This window comes from Thermobia domestica, chromosome 1 (assembly GCF_964235325.1).
Source record: "Thermobia domestica chromosome 1, izTheDome1.hap1.1, whole genome shotgun sequence".
NCBI classification, from domain to species: domain Eukaryota; kingdom Metazoa; phylum Arthropoda; class Insecta; order Zygentoma; family Lepismatidae; genus Thermobia; species Thermobia domestica.
Genome location: NC_137454.1, coordinates 27,903,506 through 27,928,049, shown reverse-complemented (window position 1 = coordinate 27,928,049; position 24,544 = coordinate 27,903,506). Strand labels below are relative to the sequence as shown.

The window sequence follows — 24,544 nt, the reverse complement described above, 5'->3', positions numbered from 1 at the left end:
CATTCAATCAAACATTTTCTTGTACGCCTTATATCTGGAGAACTACACATAATGTAGCCAAACCAAACCTATCAACTCAATATGATGTGCTTATTCTGTAAAAAAAAAAAAAAAAAATGAAAACTTGATTTAGGGGCGGTTCAAAAATTTTGTAGCCCCTGATCCAAAAAAGTCAATATATTTCATTCAATCAAAAATTTTCTTGTACGCCTTATATCTGGAGAACCATATAACGTAACCAAATCCGAACTATCACTTAACTCCGTAAACAATACGAAAGTCGATTCAGGGGCCGTTTAAAAATTTTATGTCCCCTGATCCAAAAGCTAATTATTGGCTAAGATCGCAATCTTTTTTATTTATTTATTTATTTATTTTATTTTGATCATTTCTAAAATTTTTGTTATAGACTTAAATTTGATTTAAACTGCTCGCTGAGCAAAACAACACATTTTTGTAAAAATTATAAAGTTGTAACTATCCATTTTAGTTTCATAGCGGAGTACTCGTACATGTCAAGAAGTTGAATACAGAGTGAATATTATTTATGCTACCAATGGGGCATACGTGGGGGAGTATTAGTGCGTGAAAAATAAATTTTTTGAGTTTTTTCTTGAATTTTCTAAAATTTCATTGTCCTATCATTTATACTTCCTTGTCTACAGTTAACTGAAATTAGGGTGATTTGAACGCAAAACCATATATTTGTATCATAATAATATTGATCAACCTCCGAACCAAAATTCAGACAATTGATTTTTGTAAACTTACCTCTCTTGATCTCATAAGGTAACGAACAAGACGCCCTCTAAGAACAGCCAACGTCTGGTTGTCAAATTCTGGAGGACTGATACCAGTGACGCTATCAACTAATACTTGCCATCGACCCACTTCGTTCTCTAAATGACGGATTTCCTTCTTTGCTTTCCTACAAAAACAGGAGAAAAACAGGATTTTAAAACCACATTACAATGCCAACTCCTTAAAATAAGCTACGCATTTCACTCATTTCTACATGTATAGAGTGCATTTTAACACACTACTCAAGTGGACGCTTTACAGCTATTTCAATGACCTTCAACACTTTCGCTCCTAAGCTTATCTGGCGAATATCTTTCAGCTTTCTGTCAGTTTCCTATATTTTAAAAAGATGTATATCAAGTAGTAGGAAAAGACAGGCACGTGGGTTGGATACAATTGCTACAATAGTACCGAGCTAAACTCGGTTTAGGATCGAAAGAGTTAACGTATTGATTTCTCCCTCTGATAAAATTCTAGCAAAAGAGCTTGCAGTGAATTTTCTTAAGGGTTGTGTGACTATTTTCTGGTAAGTACTTTGTTTTCTATCCCGCTTCGGAATTCCTTTGTTACAATCACAAATATCTATCGATCTACATATATATAAAGTAATTCCTTTATTAGTAGTGCTAATAATTTTACAGTGAACTCTCCACTATCCAGCCAAGCTAAGATTTATTATTATTATTTTTTTTTTTTTTTCGATTTACTCGACTTTTAACCTGATATCATCTGCTTGCGTAAGTGAAGGGACAATGTCTCGCGGAAGAGGGTCTAGGACAAATCTGCCAATGACCAAATGCGCCAATCGTGAAAATGGACAAATCTGCCAATTGACAAATCCGCCAATGGACAAATCTGCCAATTACCAAATGCGCCAAACGCGAAAATGACCAAATGCGCCAATTGTGAAAATGGACAAATCTGCCAATTACCAAATCTGCCAATTACCAAATGCGCCAAACGCGAAAATGACCAAATGCGCCAATTGCGAAAATGGACAAATCAGCCAATTGACAAATCTGCCAATTACCAAATCTGCCAACTACCATATCTGCCAATTACCAAATCTGCCAATTACCAAATGCGCCAAACGCGAAAATGACCAAATGCGCCAATCGTGAGAATGGACAAATCTGCCAATTGACAAATCCGCCAATTACCAAATGCGCCAATTGCGAAAATGGACAAATCTGCCAATTGACAAATCCGCCAATTACCAAATCTGCCAATGGACAAATCTGCCAATGGATAAGTCACCGAACTATCATTTTACTTTAGATGTATTCTTCAATCATCGTCCCACAGTATTACAAAGAAGAAGAGGAAGGAGAATTTATGAAAGAGCGGAAAAGGGTATTTTAATTTTAATGTGTGTTACTTTTATAAATTCGCAATTATGTTTCAAAATGAATGTTTACTTATGTTGGTTGTTGGAGTTTAGTATCCCATTGCTGTACTTAGGTTATATGAGATGTGACGTAACACGTTTGAATTTTCATGCCCTCTCACTGGGAATCGAACCCAAAAAGACTAATGTTTGTTGTAATTATTGGATAGCCAACAAGACTATTTGGTCTTTCACTTAAGTAGCTATTGCTTCAATTCTGTTCATCCGATTATCTTGGTTCATATGCCATTCACTTCAGAATAAACCAAGCTTGCAAATGGTACTATGCGCATGTGTACATGATGCATAAGAAGAAGGAAATTCAAGGTAAAATTGGGAATTTCCCGTCCAAAAGTCCCTTTGTTCAAATGTAGCACCCCCTGGCACAGCCCCAACTAAAGGCACCCAAATATAATATACCTTTAAAACTACTGTAGTTTATAAGTAATATATGTGCCAAGTTTCATTGTAATACCTACAATAGTTGTGACGGAAAAAATATTTCTCAGTTCTGCTAGACAATACCAAATTTCATATAGGAAGAAAGTGAGAACTATAAAATCAAATTAATCCGAACAGTATTATTTATTTGAAATGAAATGAAATCTGAGTTTTACGTCCAACGGTTATACCGGTAAGGCTAAAGGAGACGATGATGATGAGTAATGAAAAAATGGTAGAATGAAGAAAGTGGGAGGAAACGGGAGAAACCCGAGGAAACTCACGCACACGGTGTTTGTCCACCACAAAGTTCACTTGGCGAGGGCTGGGATCGAACCCGGGACCCCAAGCACCAGAGGTGAACGCTCCACCACTGAGCCACCGCAGCCCTATTATTTATTTGAGTATCATGACTTACACGTCATTCTCTTCAGAATAAAACAGGCTTTCAAATGGTATCATGATAATATGTGTGTGTGTGTTGTACGAGAAAAGGGGAAATTAGGGTAAAATTGGGAATTTTCCGTCCAACAACAATCGGCAAGAGCAGAGTTGCTCCAGTAGCCCTGATATCGTTTCTCCATCATAGATATAACTTGGTAGAAATGTTTCCCATGATCATCAATGACTGCTCCGCAATTTTCTGGGAAAAAATCTGTGGGAGTGCAACATATATATTTTTAGTGATACATTACACTCTATTGCTTGGTAGAAGGTATTAGGTGGAACTCTACTTTCTTATAGTTCTGAGACCGCTCGTTTTCCAAAACATTCGTCACCACTTTTCGGAAAGAATCTCATGCAATCCTCTCTTCATTTTCTAACACTGCATCAAATTCAGGATCATTGAGGAGTTGAATTGAGGAGGCGAATTTGAGTGCCAATAAAGATTCATACCTGATTTTAGTTTCAGCAATTTGTGGAAGTTTACGCAGAATATATTTGAAGAATGTTTTGATGCGTCTATGAATAGCTGCCATTCGTTGAGATTATCGTCTATGTTAAGTTTACTCATAAGACCAGTTAGGCCTACATAGTTACAACGTAATATGTCACTTTCCACTGAAAATACTGTTTGGAGATTCTGACCTGTTCAAAACACGAACACTTTTAGATCTTCAGATAAGCTCCCCACTTCTTGACTTTGGATGCCAGCAGTTCTGCGCCAATTTTTGAAAACCCCAGGTAATTTAATTCAGGTTGAGTATCATATGGTGAATAGATAATGATATTTTGGTTTTGTGAGGTTAGGATCGTTGGAAGACGATGAATCTGCAGCAGAATTTGACAATGTGGGTCGACATTGTTTTGTTCTTCATAGGGTAAAACACTGGAGTAAGGTACGAGAAGTTGTGGAACCTTTAGTTCTTCAGAGTGTGGCACAGTGACGTACATTTCAAGGAATATTTGTATTGAATAAGTAGCAGTCCACTTTTTACTTTTTTGGATATACCTTTAATTGGAAGAACTATGCAAAAATAGCAGTTTGAAGTATGATCTGTCGGTTCTCTCCATATCATTGGAACTGCAAATGGCACGCATGGCCTTTTTCCGTGTAGCCAGTCCCGCAAATTTGTAGAACAAGTATTACAACATATATGTGGTGCTCAGTTCTTGTCCACATCTCCCACTTTACAGCCAAAGTACAAGTGATAGGCTTTCTTTATGATAGGAGCGAAATACCATTTTTCGCTTCACTTCGTTAAAAACAACAATTTGCTCTTCACTGCAAACACATTTACGCGACATGTTTCTGCTTAGTATTGTCATAGAAAGTTAATAATAATAATAATAATAATAATAATAATAATAATAATAATAGCAGCACCCACCCACCCGCCCAATATCTCACCACCACTACGTCCGAGATGGCAAATTGTAACTACAAAATAACGTTACACAACATGTTTTCACTGTCAAACTCTTCAATACAAACTAAACCGTGAAGTGGTTGATATTTCTTTGTCAGCGATGAAGTGCGAACAATATGAATAGCCAGAGACTACACAGGAATTTATTTCGGGAGGGACCCTAAGCTTTTCGGGGGTCCAAATACAATTTGAAGCTAAATTATATTAAAATTTGTAAAATTTAACCTGAAATTAGACTCAATTTACAAACAAGTCGGGGTGTCAAGACCCACAGGACCCAACCCTGCGTATGTCCCTGAGGGTAGCAATGAAACTAACCGTCAAACAATGGAAGTTTATTGAAATAAGTAGACAGCTCCTGTTGCTACGAACCCTTAATTTGCCCAGCAGAGCACATCGGATGGAAACTTATTTCTTTGAAACCCGAACCAATCTTCAAAAACTAATTTCATATTCGTTATCAGCACCCTAAAATTAGTAAGAATTGATTAGTTTTATCTCCGAAGCATTTTCACTGTTGACCAGTGTTTTCAGAACAAGTTTCTCTTTATGTAGTTAATACGTTTAATGTGGATTAAATATGATCCAAGATTAGTTGATATAAAAGGAAAATTAGTATAATTGAGTTCACTTTTCATCTATTAGTAAATACACATTAGCAACTAGTGTTTTGTAACTTGTATGCTTAGTGCATAAAATAATTTTGTAATCTTGATAACAGATTCCTAAAGTGAAAAATATTAACTGTTAACAATCGGATTGTACCTTTTGTTGCTTGATTTCTCTTAACACTGACACACATATTTCCAAGAATGATACGCTGGTGAAAAACCTGGTGCGCCCATAGAACACTGATAATAGTGAACAAGACAAGACAAGACAATGACGAGACATATATCATTCCATTGATAATATTGAGGTAAACAAAATGCCATGTAAAAACCCGTGTAAACTTTTCTAGAACATGTAGTAAAATATCCTATTCGTAGATATGAAAATTGATGCTTTGTTACAGCTACTTACTGATATAAAAATGAAACTGAATTATATCGTCATTAACCATGCGCGCTGATCTTGGGGATCGGCCTCCCTGGATGTAGATATTTTTATTCGAATTTGTGACAAGGAACTACACATATTTCAATGCCTCCCCAAAGTTATATAGAAGTCGTTGTCTCTGTCATTAAGATCTTTATTACACCAATTCTAAGACTACCTTACTCAGTTAATGAGATATAGTCCAGAATCTTGATTGATTTTCTTCCTTTAAAAATAATATTGTGAAACACATTATATATGTATAAATCAATAAATCACATCGAACCAAATAAAATGAGATGCTCGAGTACATGTTTACATGTTTAGTTTATTTTTAAAAAAATATGCTGCACTAACAACTGAATCTTTCGTTACCAATAATCAGTGACAGCTTTCATTCATTGTCCTGGCAGTAGCGAACTAGCAGCTTGCTTGTCTTTTCGTAAGGTGACACACATATACTTTTTCGAACATGCTAGTTGTAATCGTAGGTAATAACAATCAAGTTAATTAAGAAGTCTTGGTAATAAGTAGTTTCAAATTGGTTAAAATAAATCCGAACCTGTTTTCGGGACGGGTAATTTGAATAGGGACATCAAAATATAAGCCGTCACTTTAGAATCTTTTTAAAGAAAATTACAAAAGTGTTTACTTAAAATATTTACTTTATTTATTATTTATAAGGCTATGAGAAAATATTTATTCACATTCTTTTAAATATTCACAACTTTCACAATTACAAATTAGAATTTCTCACTAAGTACAAGATCGTACAAAAAATAAATACCAAAATTTATAGTTGTAAAAGAATTAGACCCTCTTGGGGATGGTAGGTATATCTCACCCCTACAACATTTTGTGTTGGTTATAAGTAATATGTGTACCAAATTTCGTTAAAATTGCTCCGGGCATTCCAGAGTTATGCTAGACAATATATAGATACATACAGACACACCTACATACTTTATTTTTTTTACATATCATCCTCCTGCGACCCTCCTAGGGATGAAAGGAGTATCTTTCGCCCATAGTGTTTGTTTCCTCATTGTAAGTAATACGTGTACCAAGTTTGGTTGAAATTGCTCCAGGCATTCGAGAGTTATGCTCGAACGTACATACATACACACATACATACATACATACATACATACATCCTTTTTATATGTATAGATAATGCCTTAAAAAGTTTGAAGGTTTTAATCTACGTACAGTACAACCTCGTTTATCCGGCTCTCGTTCACCCGGATTTCCGGATAATTCAAACCGGATTTGTAGAAACTTTTTAAAATTTAATGTTCACATAGATAATAATTTTTAACTATGATAGCAAGAACGTAACCATAAGTACGACAAAGATTTTCGTTTTGTTTTGATTAAATGTACAGTTCGTGTATAGATTTCACAGTAAATTATGGTAATACTGTACATAAAATGATTCTTATCGAGTTTTAGAAAGCTTTACTCACAAGACGTTGAAGTGTGCTGACTCAGGATTTGTTTTGCTTATTATCCATATTATCAGGATTATTCGGATTTTCGATTTTCCAGATTGCCTTTGGTCCCAGATAATCTGGATAAACATGGATGTACTGTATATAAAAAAATACGTATGTATGAACGTATGTAGACCCTATGTGTATGTGTGTATATGTTCTAGCATAATTCTGGAACGCCTTGAGCAATTTCAACCAAACTTGATACAAGTATTACTTACAGTGAGGAAACAAACACTATGTGCGAAAGATACCCCTTTCATCCTTAGGAGGGTCACAAGAGGATGATATGTAAAAAATAACGTATGTAGGTGTGTCTGTATGTATCTATATATTGTGTAGCATAACTCTGGAACGCCCGGAGCAATTTTAACGAAACTTTGTACACATATTACTTATAACCAGGAAAAAATGTTGTAGGGGTGAGATACATCTATCATCCCTAAGAGTGTCACAGGGGGATCACATATACAAATAATCGAAAATGACTGGTATTAGTGTCGAATTCCTATGTTAGTGTTCGGGGTCACGGAGATGAATGGTGACTCCCAATGCCATTACCTTAAAATATTGCCTCCACTGGTATGGGAAGTGAGGGGGGAGTTAAAAATAAAAGTCACGGTGAGTATGACATGAACAAAGAATAGATTCAGTCGAAGTAAACCGGGTAATCAATCTTTGAAATGAACATTATATGGGGAGTTGGGGGATTCAAATATTTTTCACAAACTTCGTCATACTGTGCGAAGAACTAGCATTTTAGCTAATATATATAGTAAAACTTGTATAAAACAGAAGGCGGTGGGTCCGAATTTTACTCGAAGGAATAACAGCGATAAGGACTGTGAGGAGTTTCCGTTATAGACAGATTTCCGTTTTATTCAAGTCATTTATTAGTCATACGGTTCTAATAATTTGGAAGATAAAGTAAAGAAATGGATATAAATTCCTTCCCGGGAATTTATAGGCCAGGGGAAAAAACCCGGGAATATTCCCATTTTTTTAAAATCCCTTCCCACTGGGAATATTCCCACTGCCCATCACTAGTAATATCCAAGAGGTCGGGCACTCCAAAATATAACCTCAGTGCAGAAAGTGGCCAATCACTTCATCAAATAACAAAAACATTCGTTTTTAACAGTTATAAATTCATCAAAATTAACACATAATTACAAGCAAATTATCTCTCATTGCCTTAGAGTATGTACGATTTATTGAACTTTTACATCATATGTCTCTCCGGTCTTCACAAAATAACCAACTTTTTAAACATATAGGGGAGACCGGGGCTGGTTGGCGAACTTTTAATTCTTTATTTTTTTATGAGCAGATTGTGCACTGTATTGCAATGTAATGGATGTGTACGGACAGACCAATGTTTCCTCTAATAAATTCCATTTTTGTTTTTGTTTTGTTGCTTACAGTTTTCGAGAAATAATTTTTCTTTCTTTTAAAACGGAGTATGCCAACTGACCCCTACTGAGGGTCTGGTTGGCTGATAGCGTGGGGCTAGTTGGCATTCTTTTTAAATATAGCAAAGCACACAAAAAATTGGATTTATTAGAAATATACGTTATTTTTCTGAATTCTATTATATATATTGCAATGAAGTAGGCTATTTGAAGTTTGAAATTACTTTTATTCACAACATTTAAAAGAATCAGCATTATGAAATATGAAAACTTCTTTCTTTCATTCTAGCTTGGTTGTCATGACATTGAAAGCTACAAGATTATCAAACCACATCAGTTTTAATATGATTTGGTGTAGGTTAAGTCTTCATATTATTTCAAAATGTAATTAAAATAACTGAACTATCAAGAAAGGTAGTTTATTTCCCACTGTTCACAAAGTAGCCAAGAGAAACTAAGATATGTTTTAGCTGAATTATCAAGAAATGCAATTTATTTCCTACTTTCCACAAAGAAAGAAAAAGCAATATCTAGGCCTCTATTTTTGTAACAAAAGAGCACATGCAAAATATTCTTGATCCTGAGAATTAGGCCTATTCAGAAAATTCAGAGTCCGGCATACAGTCTTATCTCGATTTCTAAATTTTGACAGCAATCCAATACCTGCATGCTATTCTATAACATTGAAGTAAAAGATTGGTAGAACTGTAAACTATATAACAATAAAACAAACAATGTAACAATAAAAATAAAATGAAATAAAATTTCACATGAGGTTGTTTGGCGCACTTGCCAACCAACCCCAAATGCTATACGCCAACTAACCCCAAGTCCATTTTGTGCAACAAAGTCGTAATTACTCAGCAATTGTTTGGCATTTTCCGTTTTATTGTTTGAATATCCATAAAAACAAAGTTCAGATGTAACTAATGCTATATTACTTACCTCTGTACCCCAAGTAGTGACGATTCTTTGATGTTGTAACAGAGAACTGAAAAAAATACTTCAGACTGGCAAAAACACTCTTTATCTAATAGACACCATAATCCGCAAGTTACAAATTCCATATAGATAAAGGTGGCAGCTGCATCCATAGGTCGCTCTTTTATGACAGTAGCAACAGCTCATTATGTTAATTAATGAAGGAGTTATATGCAGTTCGTCAACCAGCCCCGGTCTCCCCCAATAAGTAAATGTTAATGCTATTGTAAATGGTTACCTCGTTCAAATCCTCAAATATTTGGGCGATCATTTGATTACTTTCTCTTAATTACTCTTAGTTTCTTGCTTGTTATTCATAAATACTTTCTTTCTTTATGTTTTTACTAGATTATCCAGTTATTTGATTATAATACAAACAGAGTTGAGTGTTTTCCGTTTGGCAGAATTGTCAATTGGAAGATTTGTCCATTTTCACGATTGGCGCATTTGGTAATTGGCAGATTTGGTAATTGGCAGGTTTGGTAATTGGCGGATTTGTCAATTGGCAGATTTGTCCATTGGCAGATTTGGTAATTGGCTCATTTGTCCATTCCCACGATTGGCGCATTTGGTCATTTTCGCGTTTGGCAGATTTGGTAATTGGCAGGTTTGGTAGTTGGCGGATTTGTCAATTGGCAGATTTGTCCATTGGCAGATTTGTCCATTCTCGCGATTGGCGCATTTGGTCATTTTCGCGTTTGGCGCATTTGGTAATTGGCAGATTTGGTAATTGGCAGATTTGGTAATTGGCAGATTTGGTAATTGGCAGATTTGTCAATTGGCAGATTTGGTAATTGGCAGATTTGTCCATTGGCTGATTTGTCCATTTTCACAATTGGCACATTTGGTCATTTTCGCGTTTGGCGCATTTGGTAATTGGCAGATTTGTCCGGGTCCCGCGGAAGATGGCATAACTCTTTCGCTGCGAAAGTCGACTTTTGTCGATCTGAAAATTATTTTGTCTTTCGTTGCGGAAGACGACTTTAGTCTACAACGTCTATTTTTGTTTATATTTCGCTGCGATAGTCGATTTCAGTCGCTCATTGTAGCCGAAGCATGTGGTAGTGATAATGCGTTGCACTGTGCTGCCATCTGGCGACGATTTCTTGGAACTTTGCAGTTACGCACGAATTAATACGAACGCTTTGCGTCATTCTGTTGTGGGTTTAAGACTAGCTAAGTACAGCAGGAAACAATTCCGGACAACAGTAAGACAATCAGCGACAGTCAGATACCTGCATAGCCATGTTTAGAATCTATGTATTTCAAATATAACGTTTCAGCACTAATGTTACACAATATTGTATAATTTTGAATTTTGTCAATTTCAAACATTCACCCCATATTGTTTTGCTGTGTCATGTGTTTATATATATATATATATATATATATATATATATGTGTGTGTGTGTGTGTGTGTGTTATATGTATGTGTGTGTATGTGTGTCATCTGTTATATATCAATGGAAAATACAATAACTGAATTTGACATATTCAGCCGTTTATACAATTTATGTATCTCTAATAGATTTTTTATCATCTTCAAACCATATTTCACGGAACCATGATTTTATTTTGGGGCTGCTTAATTGTCCTCTTTTTCAGGAACCACTCGAAAATTGAATTCCACAGCGAAAGGATTAAAAAGAGAAACAGTCATCTACCAAAGACATTTTCAAAAACTAAAATAAATAAGTTTTAAAAATAAAAGCAGTAAGTTTTACTCAATTACACGAAGTCATATTTGTGTAATACTTTATCAATGAACAGTAAAATAAGTTTTAATATATTTAAAAAAAAAAATAGTCCTACGTTTTACGTTGATATTTAATTTATTTCAAAATTGAATGTACTCATACTGTACAGTGTACATCACTTTGTGCTTCTCCCATTTAAGTTATAGAGATTATAAATTCATCTTAAAATGCGAACCAAATTTTAATTTTTGGTCTTCCTTTCTCTGTAATAAATTTTCAAAATGTACAGTACAGTACTAAGAAAATAATTTTCATTATTATTATTTATATGGTTATTCATTTGGACAAGGGATAACGTTATATAACTCCTTTTAGCAAATGCCTGTCATTTTTTCACTAAGGATCAACCACATTATTACTCAGTTTTAGAAAGTAGAGAACAACACTGCATGTCATTCAATCATGTTCATTTTCATGATCCGACGATACTACGATACTACATCACGAATTACAAATACCGAGTCGGCCATGGAACAAAATATACTCACTAGTCACAACCAGGCTACATCCACGTTGATGAGAGAAAAAGTTCTGTTGCATGACGTAAACACATCCATATTTACATTTTTACTTACTTTTAAGAGGGGGGTTCAAATGAAAGGGCACTGTGGGTATAATCGAAGTTTGTATTCAAAAATAATAACAGAGGCCTGAGCACAACTATACCTCTGTTTCACGAGTCGAAGGAATCCCTGTTCCCAGAATTCCAGCGGATGTGACAACAGCCAGTCCTCCACTGTGTCCTTTCCTTTGTCGTCCGAGTTGAAGCGCTTCCCTTTGAGATGTTTTTAGCGGTCAAAACAGATGGGAGTCGCAGGGCGACATATCCCGGCTGTACGGTGGATGCTCAAGCTGCTTCCACTTGAACTTCTCCAGTACACTTTGTGTGGCCTGGGAGACGTGTGGATGAGTATTATCGTGGAGCAGAATCCGTGAGCAGCCAAGGCCGTTTGCCCTTGAAGAACTTACGTATGCTACGGAGTGTTTCACAGTACACGTCACTGTTAATGTTTTTTCCTTGCTCGAGGAATTCGATGACTATCGGAACTCGGACGTCGGAAGAGATGGTGATTATCACCTTGCCTGCTGAGGAACAGCTTTGAATTTTCTTTTTAGGGGGATGTGACGACGCATGCATTCATTACATGTTGTCTCGTTTTGTCTCTGGCTCAAAGTTATAGCACCAGCTCTCGTCACCGGCGACGATGCGTTCCAGGAATGCGGGGTCTTCATGATGCTGGAACAGGTGCTGCAATGCCATACAGTTCCTTTTACGATCCGCTGAGCATCTTCGGAACCCATTGCGCGCACACCTATCCGGTAATCAACCTGTCGTGCACAATTGTACACATGGTTCCAACATCGGCCCCTACCATCACTGCCAACATTCACATTGTGACATGCCGATCACGTCTCATCAAACCGTTGAGTTCGGCCGTGATTACCGTGTTTGTCTGATCTACTCCCGACCTTCATGAAAACGGGAACTCCACTTTCTCACTAACTTGTAGGACACAGTCTCTCCCATATACATCCACCATCTAGCGATGAATATTGGCTGGTTTAACCCTTTCCGCAGTTGGAAATCTGGTCACCTCGCTGCTCCCCAATAGTCGAATTTTTCAATGTGAATGTCATGTATTTTTCACACGCACTGCCGCGTTAATTGGACGGAACACACAACTGCCTGATTCTCTCCTGCGTCATGTGAGAGGTGCCCGCGCATTCGCACAACCACGCTGGACACTATATTCTCTTCCCTAAATGTCTCACTACGTTATCCCAAAGTAGCATATTCATATTTCAACTGGTTTGGTTTATACAATGTTTCGACTTTCATTTGAACACTCCTTATATTTATTTATTTACATTCCAGATCTATGGTTATTTTCAGTTCTTCTGTAAAGTACACGAGGTTCCGTTGTAACACACACATACACACACACTACACAGAGGCTGATCCGTTTCCATCCGAACAACTTGCAGACAGCGACACCAGTCAAACCGAGTTTTACAAAGCAACGAAACTGTATCCACACGTGTATCAATCTCTCAGCTGTAATGTAACAGAGTGAAAGTGTGGTAGTGGGCAAAATGCTTTGAAGAAAAAAAAATCGCTTTGGGAACGGTATGTCAGTTCTTTTTTCAAAACAAACTTAAGCATTTGCCGCACAGTCAGCAGCGTCAGAACAATAGCTTTGTGGCAGGACAGACCACTGTTAGTGTTATAAACCTTATGCACAGCAGCAGTCGAAATGTAGTGTTAGAGGAAGATAAATTGAATGGAGAGAGTATCAAACGAAATTGTCTTAGACGCTTTCAGTCAACATGCTTCGCAGGAAGTCCAATTGGATTGGACACAGCTTATTTAGTAAGTGTCTTCTTCATACCCACCATAAAAGAAAAGATGGAAGGAAAGCGAGGAGTAGGAAGAAGAAGAGCACGACTGATTGATGATTTGTAAAATAGAAGAAAATATTGGGAGTTAAAAGATGAAGGTAAAGATCGAGAAACGTGCAAGAAACATTTCAAGGCCCGAACATTTCTTTAAAACGAACCCTCCCACGCACTGCCAATTTGCAGAATGCTTACTCCTCCTCCTCCTCCTCCTACTACTACTACAATAATAATAATAATAATAATAATAATACAGTAGCGTATTCCACACTCAACAACACCAAAGAATTCGCATCCAAAGACAGTGTCAATGAAACTTACAAAACGGTGCTGAAGAAGATTTGGGATATGACGGCCTGTGAAAATCCACTACGTAATGATTACATGTGGCCCAATCAACAGTGCATCGTGCAATCCATTGACGATGCAAACTCTCTGCAAGGCTTAATGTGCATACATTAAAACTATGGTGTAACACAAAGTAAAGAAACAAAGGGAGAAGGCAATAGAATGACACCCAGTTGACGACCGTTGAAGTTGACTTGAGTACATTTTGAGTTTAACGCCCCTTTCAGCAGCAAGGCTATATGAGACGGGGTCCTACTGATTAACGTGGAATCCGAACCACCTGAGCTCCCGCCGGGAATCGAACCCGGGTCTCTCACGCCAAAGGCGCATACTCTAACCGCTTAGCCACGAAGGAGCTCTTGATGACTGTTGGAAATTTGTAACAATGGAACGAAGCATAGATCTACCTACGTGACTGTGGAAAAGTTCGGGCCATCACATATAGAAGTGTTCATGAAAAAGACCGGTGTAACTTTGTAGGGCAATAAAAAGAAAGCTGCTCAAAAGAATTTGTGGTTCTTATTTGACTTTGCTACAAAGAGAAGCTCAAGATTCGTCACGTCAAAAAATATGTCAAAATCAATGCTGCTTATTACCAAGAAATTATTCCCAGTTTACACAGACTAAACACCAGCATTATATAGCGACGACAGCTATTGTGTGGAACTATATTAAGACAAAGTTTCAAAATGAAATGAAAAGAAATTTTTGAGTTTTACGTCCCACGGTTATGCCGGCTAGGCTAAAGGAGACAGTGATGATGAGTAATGAGTGAAATGGTGGAATGAAGAAAGTGGGGGAAAACGGGAGAACCGCGAGAAAACCCACGCACACGGTGTTTGTCCACCACAAAGTTCACTTGGCGGGAGCAGGGTTTGAACCCGGGACCCCAAGCACCAGAGGTGAACGCTCTACCACTGAGCCACCGCGGCCCTTACAAAGTTTCAAGTCATACGATCAAAACATCGCTGGTCTTCTATCGACACATGACAGCTGCAACTGGTATTCAATATTTTCGTTAAGGAGAGGATATTCACATTAAGGGTGCACATGCTAGTACCATGGATATATGTGGTTTTGGACTTCTCAAATGGCACCTTTCATCACGCCGCGCTTGCATGGTAAATGGCCTCTGGAAAACCTACAAACAGGAATGGGACAGCTACAACGAAATTTGCAGCAGTGGAAACTGCGTGTCGTGCAATGGTCTATACCGCTGGCCATTACATCAAGCATGATCGATGGTGGGCGGGGTAGAATGTCTTAGTTAAGAAAAAACTTTACTTTGTTCGTATGGAAATGTATCAACCTCTGCACAGAAAATGTATCGTAGATTACCACTTTTGTAGTTTTTAAAAAAATTTTCTGGATGAACCTGATTTATCATCCACTGCTGATACTAAATCTTCCTTATCTTTTTTTTTTTTTTTTTTCTGTCTTCTTTGAAACTCAGTTCTATGTTTAGTATAAGACACCAATGAAAGATAGTACCAAGATAATTTGATGATTCACTTCGCTCAAGTGAAAATAAAAGAAGTGTTACCTGTCTGCAATTGCTAATTCTTGCTCTAAAGTCTCATCTGGGGGCTCAGTTAATTCATTGTCATTTACTAAGTCTTCGGCGTCGGAGAAATTCAATACGTGATCTGCTCGTGGATAGCTTTGAACTGCAAAAGAAAGGAAAATGCTTGATATTATTCTTCGACTAAAATATATATATATATATACTAGAATATATATACTTAAACATGTAAACTAAATTCGATCTCTTATTGAGAGCCATGATTGTTCACTGATACAGCACAACGCTGTAGCTTGATTTCAAGTAGAAATGTGGTCTTTGTACTATTCCATTACTACCGTACAGGCTGACATAAAAGATGGTTATGGGTATTCGTATTAATTTCGTATCATCATCTCTAGCCTATCAGGCATGATTGTTAAACGAAGAATTAAGTGAATAACCATACAATGAAATAAGTATTTTATAAGAAATCTTAAGTTTTACGTCCAATGCTTATGCCGGCAAGGCTCAAGGAGACGGTGATGATGAAAAATGAATGAAATGATGGAATCAACAAAGTAGAAGGAAACGGGAGAACCCGAGGAAACTCACGTACACGGTGTTTGTCTACCACAAAGCTCACTTGGCGCGTGAGCTGGGATCGAACCAAGGACCCCAGGCACCAGAGGTAAACGCTCTACCACTGAGCCACCGCGGCCCCAAAACAAATATTTTATTTATAATTTTTTACTGCAAGCTGTACGTATGCTTTTTATCTGCGAACAAGGGCGCCTATCAGGGGAGGCAAGGTGAGGCGCTCGCCCCCCCCCCCTTCCCAGAGGAAATGATACTTCAGAATATCGAAAATCCAATAGAATTTTTACATTAGTTACAGCAAAATTTGAAACTATTTTTGAAACGTCGCTTATACTTGCTCCCCCTTGGAAACCACAACATAGGCGCCCTTGTCTGAGAAGATCCCAAGTTTGATTCTCAATAAGAGTTTTCAAATTAATTGTATATTTCATATAATATAACTTCGATGGCATATAAAAATAAATACATTAAAAAATAAAAATAAAAAATATATTTAAAAAAAAACTCCAAATACACACACACACACGTGAGTACGGTTAGACTCGATTATAGCAACACCGATTTCTGTGATACTTCATCTATTGCGTCAAATATTCAGTACGACCAACTAATAAAGGCAAGGCAAGTGATTTTATACTATGCTTAGTATGATATTCATAAATATATAATTCACCACAAATTATTAACGTATCTCAAACTTGTATCTCTAATAAAGGTTTAATCGAACACTTAATCATTAACAATATTACTAATATTACACACGCCAGGCACAACGACACTGGCTTATAACGGACATACCCCTTTGGTGTCCTTATAACCGAGTACGACTGTATTTACATCTATGAAATTTTTATTTTTATACAATATCAGTTCTTTGGAACATATCTGAAGAAAGCCAAAAAGAAACATACAGATAACATGTAAATAATTTAACCACCACATCGCTTGTAACGTACCCGCCCGGATTCTATTATCTATCCAGTAAATACTTCTTACAGGTTGATTCTTCAACATAATTCAAAACATTATTTATATAAAGCGAAACCTAATTTCGAATTCACGGAAAGATTGCATGGCGATCGAGGTTGAAAAGTTGAGCACTATGCAACATGCAACTGCGAAGACCGGATTGCAGGGATAAAAAACTTCTACTGCTGAATCATTTCAGGATAAAAGAAAAAAATATCGAAGAACCCTATTTTTAGAGCTCTGTTTCATAAATAGGATTTTGTAGGATACTAAAACATTACAATGGGGCACATTTTGCCCATTTTATCCTTGCAAAGTGTATGCCTTTGTTACGTACATTGGGTACAGAATAGGCCATAGCACAGCCTTGACCTTAGTTCAACGTTCAGCCCGTGAAACCAGGATTCGACTGCTTAGAGATGTTTATGTGTTCCCGTTTAGCTGTGAGTCACCATATAGACTTGGTGCTACAAAAAATAGGAAGAAAAAACTGTTCCCAGATGTACGAGAACATCAGATAATATATGTACACCTTGTCTCAAAAAGGTTGAGCGCATTCTTTATTGGTGTTTTGAGGCAAAAATTTTCTAAGTCCAGCTTCGGGTATCTTCGGGAAAAAGTAAGCCAGGTTCGAACCTCCAAGCCAGCCTTTGCAATCGGGAAAAAGTTTGCAGATGTGTTTTTCTTCTTTTAAATATAATAAGACTTGTTACCAAGTGTTTAAAAAAGCAACATTGATTGAAATACTTAATGATACAATATTTCGAAACCTTTTTTTTCAATCTCAGCACATGCTTGTTTGTCATTTAGCTCTCCATACGTAATGGAACATTTAAATACGTTAACGAATCTTTCCATATGTAAAAGAATGCTCAAAGTTAAGAAATAGAACATAATTATCGCCTGAGTACTAAAATAAAAGTCAAAGTAGAACAGAAACAGCGTTTGTAATGGATATGAATGTCTTAATTATCTTTAGATCCGTTATACATCGCTAGAAGGTTGTGTTAGCTCATTGGTAAGCTGCCGGATTTCAAATCATAAAGTTGAGGGTTCGAATCCCGTCTAGGCTAATCCTTTTTTTAAAATTATATTTTCCGCAATGCATGAAAAATTATATAAAATAATTACATTAGAATACATAAGTTGTGTATATATAACATAATCATTGCAGAACATAGTAATTATTATGTTTAAAATATAACATCTGAGATAATTTTCACAGTAGGTCGGTATTATATATGAGGATGTAAATACAAGTTAGGAAAATCATTTAATAGCAATAAATAAGTTATGTAGTGTATTTATTTGCATCTATTTGTCATACAGATGTATGACAAATATTCTCATGAATGATATCAATATTTACATTACAGCATGTCATTTACATTCGTGAAATACAATATATTCCTACGGATATAGAAAGTGTATAAACAGAGTATCCAAAGTCGTATCCTGCTTCAAGACACATAACTTTTCCCGATCCCCTTAACGTCACGGGAAGAAACACAAATTCTCTTTAGAACGGAATGTCGTTACTTAGAGTCTCATTCGAATACGTTGAATATGCTTTTGTATATTCATCTCTCTCTCTCTCTCTCTCTCTCTCTCTTTCGCTTTGTTTATGTGTGTGTGTGTGTGTGTGTGTGTGTGTGTGTGTGTGTGTGTGTGTGTGTGTGTGTGTTGCGGAATATTCCAAGTTGAATACAACATTTGCCAAGTATATCAGCATCATATGGGTGATATCAATAAAACGGAGAAGTTACTCATTACGCCCAATTTTAAAGTAGTTACTCGCATTGGTATCAATAAAAAGAGAACTGAGCACTAGTCGCCTCGGCTGACCTCGGAGAAGCCCCGCCCTTTTGAAGTAACCACACCTCTATTCTCGAGCCGAGTAACTACTCCGCGTTTGATATCAATAAAAATCAAAGACTCCTCTGTGATGCTAGTAACTTCTCCAAATTTGTGGAGCAAGCTAAATAGGTGACTCCGTGCGAAATATGGCAGAGTGTATGATTGTTTTACTACGTAGAAAAACTTATAAACTGCATAGAAATGTTGGAAATGGAGATTACAAAAAGCATTATAAGTTTACGAAAGAAAATGTAGTGATTAGCACAACATTTTTAAAGGAGAATCAACCGAAATTCGGGGTGATGGACTACGTAATGATGAAAAGATGCGGGTTTTCTTCAAGGGCGCCGATCCTGAGGGGGCCCGGGCTCCCCAAAACTCATGTGGGCTCCCTATTGTATTTATGAATATACAATATTTGACATAATTAGAGTGCAATTTGTCTTAAAATCCTGATATATATACCTTCTGCATCTGAATGCCCTCCCCCCCAAATTTACAGAAAAATCGGTGCCCTGGGTTTTCTTGCGTTACGTGAGTGATCCGGGATTCCAGGTCGGAATGTTAGGGGATTCTGGTATGGCTCAAAGTACTGTCTATGACTACCTGAAAATGGATTGTTTCTGGAAGTGTGCGTAATATACAAACAGCAAAGGCAGAGTGGCAAGAACAATATACATTTCCGGGTGCTATCGGAGCACTTGACTATACACAAGTGGCATTAAAGAAACCTAGTATTTTGAAGAGTAATACGTTAATAGGAAGAGCTATTTCGTGGCTAAGCGGTTAGCGTACATGCCTTTGGCATAGGAGACCCGCGTTCGATTCCCGGCAGGAGCTCATGTGGTTTGGATTCCACGTTAATCAGTGGGTTCTGTCTCATATAGGCACGCTACTGAAAAGGACGTTAAACTAATAATCAACTCAACTCAACGTTGATAGAAAGGGTGTATACATGAGAATGTATTTAGTTTATGTCAAGGCGAAAGGGGACACGTATGGTGTGGAAAACGCAATCAGATGGACGTGATTTATGACGTGGGTGGCTGGACTTTTTAAAAAAGAAAACAAAGGAGCCAAGTGTCTGATTTCGTTCTTAAAGCCAAACAATCTACAAAGACCTTGGATAACACGTGATATGCGCTTGTCGTGTTAATCTTGATATTGCTGGATTCCAATCAACATCCATCAGCTCAAATAGGTTCATTCCCATGGTTTTAGTATTACTTTCTTCTTTCCCGTTTTTTTTAATTTTTTCTTCTTTTTTATTTTTCTTTTATTCTCGCTCGAATATTAAATATTCTCTTTTGAATTTGTATCTCAGTCGTAGATGTATTTGATATTTCGGTGCATTTCACTGTAATTACCTTCAAAGTTTCGGCTTTCCTTCGTTTACTTTCTGGTAGCTGTGACTTTGAAAGTACCACTGGAAACTCTTTTACAATATCCACAAATGCACTTTGATTGAAGCTATCGTTGCTACTTGCCCCTTCCATGGCTTTTAAGATACTACGCCATAGATTAAAAACAACGAAATGACTGCGCGATGAATGGGAGAAATGAGTAATAACTTCTTTTATTGATACGACTCAGTGCTACGTGCAGAGGAAGCGCGAGTAAACGTTCATAAATCTGGAGCAGACTAGACCTGAGTAGTGGCTTGTTTTATTGATACGAAATTGAGGGAGGAGATTACTCCAGCTGTAGTTACTCCGATTCTCGAGCAGGACTTCTCAGGAGTAGTTACTTATTTTTATTGATATCACCCATTGTCATCGAATACCAGAAATTGAAAATCGTGTTTCTTCAGATTGGGTTTGCGTGTTCATGTTAGCTCACTGGTAGAGTACGGACTTGCCAATAAAGAGGTCTTGAGTTCAAAGCCTACAGCTAATTATCATTCTTTTGTTGGTAGGATTGCACAGAAATCGGATACAAGGAGTGGTTTACTTCTAGAAATATTTTCAGAAGCGTTTAGGTAGCCCTGAAAAGGGCTGTTTTCGGGAGTTAAGGCGGGGACATTAATATTGTGTCCAAGACCCTTCTGAATTTATTACACGCTCCATTCTTCTGGGCATGGAATCTATTACATGGGTGACAAATCTATCTCCTTCCCCTACCTCCAGCCATGCTTCGGAAACAAGATGCCACAGGTCATCCTGAGTTCTTGGTGGATCTGCCTCAGGCCAACTTTCCCTTAGAGTACGCTTCACTTCTGCCCACATATTTTGCATGAGATTGAGGTCTGCTCCACGAGCGGCCAGTCGATTAAATCAATCTCAGGGTGCCCTGCGAACCATTCCTGAATCACACGGGAAGTATGTATTGGCGACTGGTATTGCTGGAACTGAATTACACCATCAGGCTGAAATACTCGTACAGATAGCACCATGATATTACTGATAATGTCTAAGTACTGAGCATTGTCCAGATGTCCTTCAATTCTATGAAGCTGTCCTGCTCCGCGACTGGAAATCCAACCCCAACATAAAATAGATACATGGCCACTGCGATTGCAAGCAGCCACATATCCATGGTCATATCGGGTGCCTCTCGGACGATACACAAAACGGCGTCCCTCCTTTGATGTTGTGAATATGGATTCATCTGAGAAAATTACGTTTTCCCAATTGAGACCCACATTCGCCTGTGCAAACGCGAGACGGTAAATTTTGTGGTCGCCTGAGAGTTTTTCCTTCACGGCAGCAACACGGCCACGTAACCCAGCATGACGAAGCCTTCGCAGAGCTGTATGCTTACTACCAGGAAAGAGAGAAACTTCCCTTAGCTGTCTAGACGTCCTTAGTGGGTCTAACCGGGCTTCGTTTACTAATCTCGCATCTTGGGCTTCGGTTGACACATGCGGACGACCAGGAGATCGTAAATTATCAGTCTGACCTGTAGCACCATATTTCCGAATCCATCGCCTTCCTGTAGAGGCCGGGACACCTACTCGCTTGCTAGCTGCAGTTGCAGAATAACCTTCCAACTCCATAAAGTAATTACTGCTGTACGTCTATCCATAGTTACCAATGTTCTGAGCTGTGAGAAGGAAGCAATAGGTAAAAGCTAGTACCTGACGTGTGATTGGTTACTTGCACGACACGCCTATTGTGGGGAACAGCGTTGCCAGATCTAGCATAATGATGCTAAATCTAGCATAATTTGCATGTCTCTAGCATCTAGCATTTTGCTTTTAGCATCCTGCCCAAATCTAGCACAATTTCAGCAAGTTTATCAAAAAGCCGTAAAACCTGGAGATGAGAAAGAAGTTGGTCGTGGGAAGAAAAAGAACGGCAGAAATGTATTTTCTTCCATTGATTCATACAGTCGGTAAACCATACAGGCAGTCTTATTTTTCGAAGTAAGTTCGAAACGTCTTTGGGCTTTTTTGTGGCTCCACCCAGGGTTTTCTAATCCTTTAACTCCGACGCATGGGCGGAGCTATGGGGGCCATTCTCCCCCCAACTTTTTGACAACATATTTATTCCTGAAATGACAGCTCCGAGACCAACCAAAAATCTGCCCCACCCCCCCAGCAGACGATTCCCAACTCCGCTTATGCCGCGAAGTAATTTTCTTTCAAAATATGTAAACAAAAACTTTGCATTCATTTATACGACATATACGCCATTGAATCTGGCAACGACTGCATTAATTTAGTTGAGTTAAAATTTTGGTGCGTGAAGTATTGAGTTCTATCCATGCATTCTTGCTCTCTGTGTATTTTAAGTTACGTTATCGTATCTCAACTTCGTTTTTTTAAACTCCTGAATTAGTAATTATGAGGATCTAGCATAATTTGACCGAATCTAGCATAAGTTCGATCAGGTTTTGGAATAATTCCGAGCTGTGAGTCTGGCAACGCTGGTGGGGAACGACTTGGTCAACGACTCGCGAAAGAAATCTGAAAATGGTGCGCCGTAATAATAATATTAAAAACAGTTTTTATAAAGAAATATTAGTACATACGAAAAGCTGTTTAAAGAATGAATTGTTATACTGACTTTACACGTATAAAAACATATACCATATACCAAACAGATTGAGCGATATGATGATAGCTGTTTTGAGACAAACACTTTCGAAGTCCAACTTCGGGTATCTTCGGAAAACAGTAAACTAAAGCTGCTTGTTCGAACCTCCAAAGCCAACCTTAGTAATCGGGAAACGATGTACAGATATGTTTTTCCTTCTGTTAAATATAATAAGACATGTTAAAATGGTATTAAGTGTAGAAAAAAGTAACATTGAAATACTTAATGATACAATATTTCGAGACTATGTATTCACACTCTCGTTTCGTCATTGTGATTTCCATACGGAAAAGAGCATTTACGTATGAGCTCAGTTATATTTCAGAAGCAGCTTCCGAAAAGCGGTCATGTTAGCTCAGTGGTACACCACCGAGCGCTTAAATCGTGAGTTCGATACCCGTTCAGGTGAAATTCTTTTATGATATTCTACTTTCCTCAATGCATGAAAATTATGTAAAATAGTTACATTACAATTCATCAGTTGTATATATCAGTTGAATATATATATTCATATCATCAGTTGTATATATCAGTTGAATATATATATTCATATCATTTCACGACATAAGTAATTTTTATCTTTAAAATATAACATCTGAGGTATTGACAGAACGTCGGTGTGTTATGTGTGAATATGTGTGTCGGTGTGTAATACAAATTTAAAAAATCGTGTAATAGCAATAAATAAGTTATGTAATGTATTTATTTGCAGCTACTTTCATCGCAGATAACTTCTCAATATTCGCATTACAGCGTTTAGGTAGAGCATATCGAAAATCGGATCGTGGTCCAAGACAAAAAACTAGCTAGCCCCAAACTGTCACGCAAGAAATTCGCGAATCGCAAAAGTAAAGCGGCAATTCCTTAATCGCTCTCTCTCAACTCTCTCTTATCTGCATTTATACACATAAAAGTGTATGTATGTATGTTCCAACATAACTCATGTATGCCTAGAGCAGGGTATCTCAACCTGGGAGTCGCGGCCCCTAGGGGATCGCGAAGATAGGCGGAAGAGATAAATATAGTTAGAATCTAATACCAGAAATTATTTTTAAATATTATTTTTAAATATTATTTTTAATTTTGTTCTGATAAGCATACTTTTATTTTTTATACACACTGTAAAGAACAATAAAAAATAAGTCTACTGAACATTTTCAAAGGGTGTAGAATTCGTGTTACTATTCGGTTCAAAGTCTCTTGTCGTCGCGAATTCTGTCGAGAAATTTGAAGCTTAAAATATACAAAACGATCATCATGCCTGTTGTTCTGTATGGTTGCGAAACGTGGTCGCTTACTCTGAGGGAAGAACATAGACTGAAAGTATTTGAGAACAAGATTTTTAGACGAATATTCGGACCCAAGAGGAACGGGAATGGGAAATGGCGGAAACTTCATAACGAGGAACTACATAATTTATACGGTTTACCCAACATTGTTAGGGTCGTCAAGTCTAGAAGGCTTAGGTGGGCAGGTCATGTAGCTAGAATGGAAGAAAGTAGAAACGCTTTCAAAATCTTGACTGGAAGACCAATCGGAAAACGACCATTAGGAAGACCTAGGCGCAGATGGGAGGACAATATTAAGATGGATCTCGCTGAGATAAGAATACAAAGTAGAAACTGGATCCAATTGGCTAAGGATAGAAGTCAGT

The 24,544-nt window shown here is 37.4% G+C and overlaps 1 protein-coding gene across 1 annotated transcript in view; it reads right to left on the bottom strand.

The window, feature by feature from the left end:
* The window catches only part of Rcd5 (microspherule protein Rcd5), a 61,291-nt gene that overhangs the window by 9,760 nt on the left and 26,987 nt on the right, over positions 1-24,544 (bottom strand). Inside the window, exons 7-8 of the mRNA XM_081755707.1 lie at positions 15,470-15,593; positions 772-928 (exon numbers count right to left, since the gene is read on the bottom strand). Coding sequence (XP_081611833.1) covers positions 772-928; positions 15,470-15,593 — 281 coding nt within the window. The remainder of the gene's footprint in view (positions 1-771; positions 929-15,469; positions 15,594-24,544) is intronic.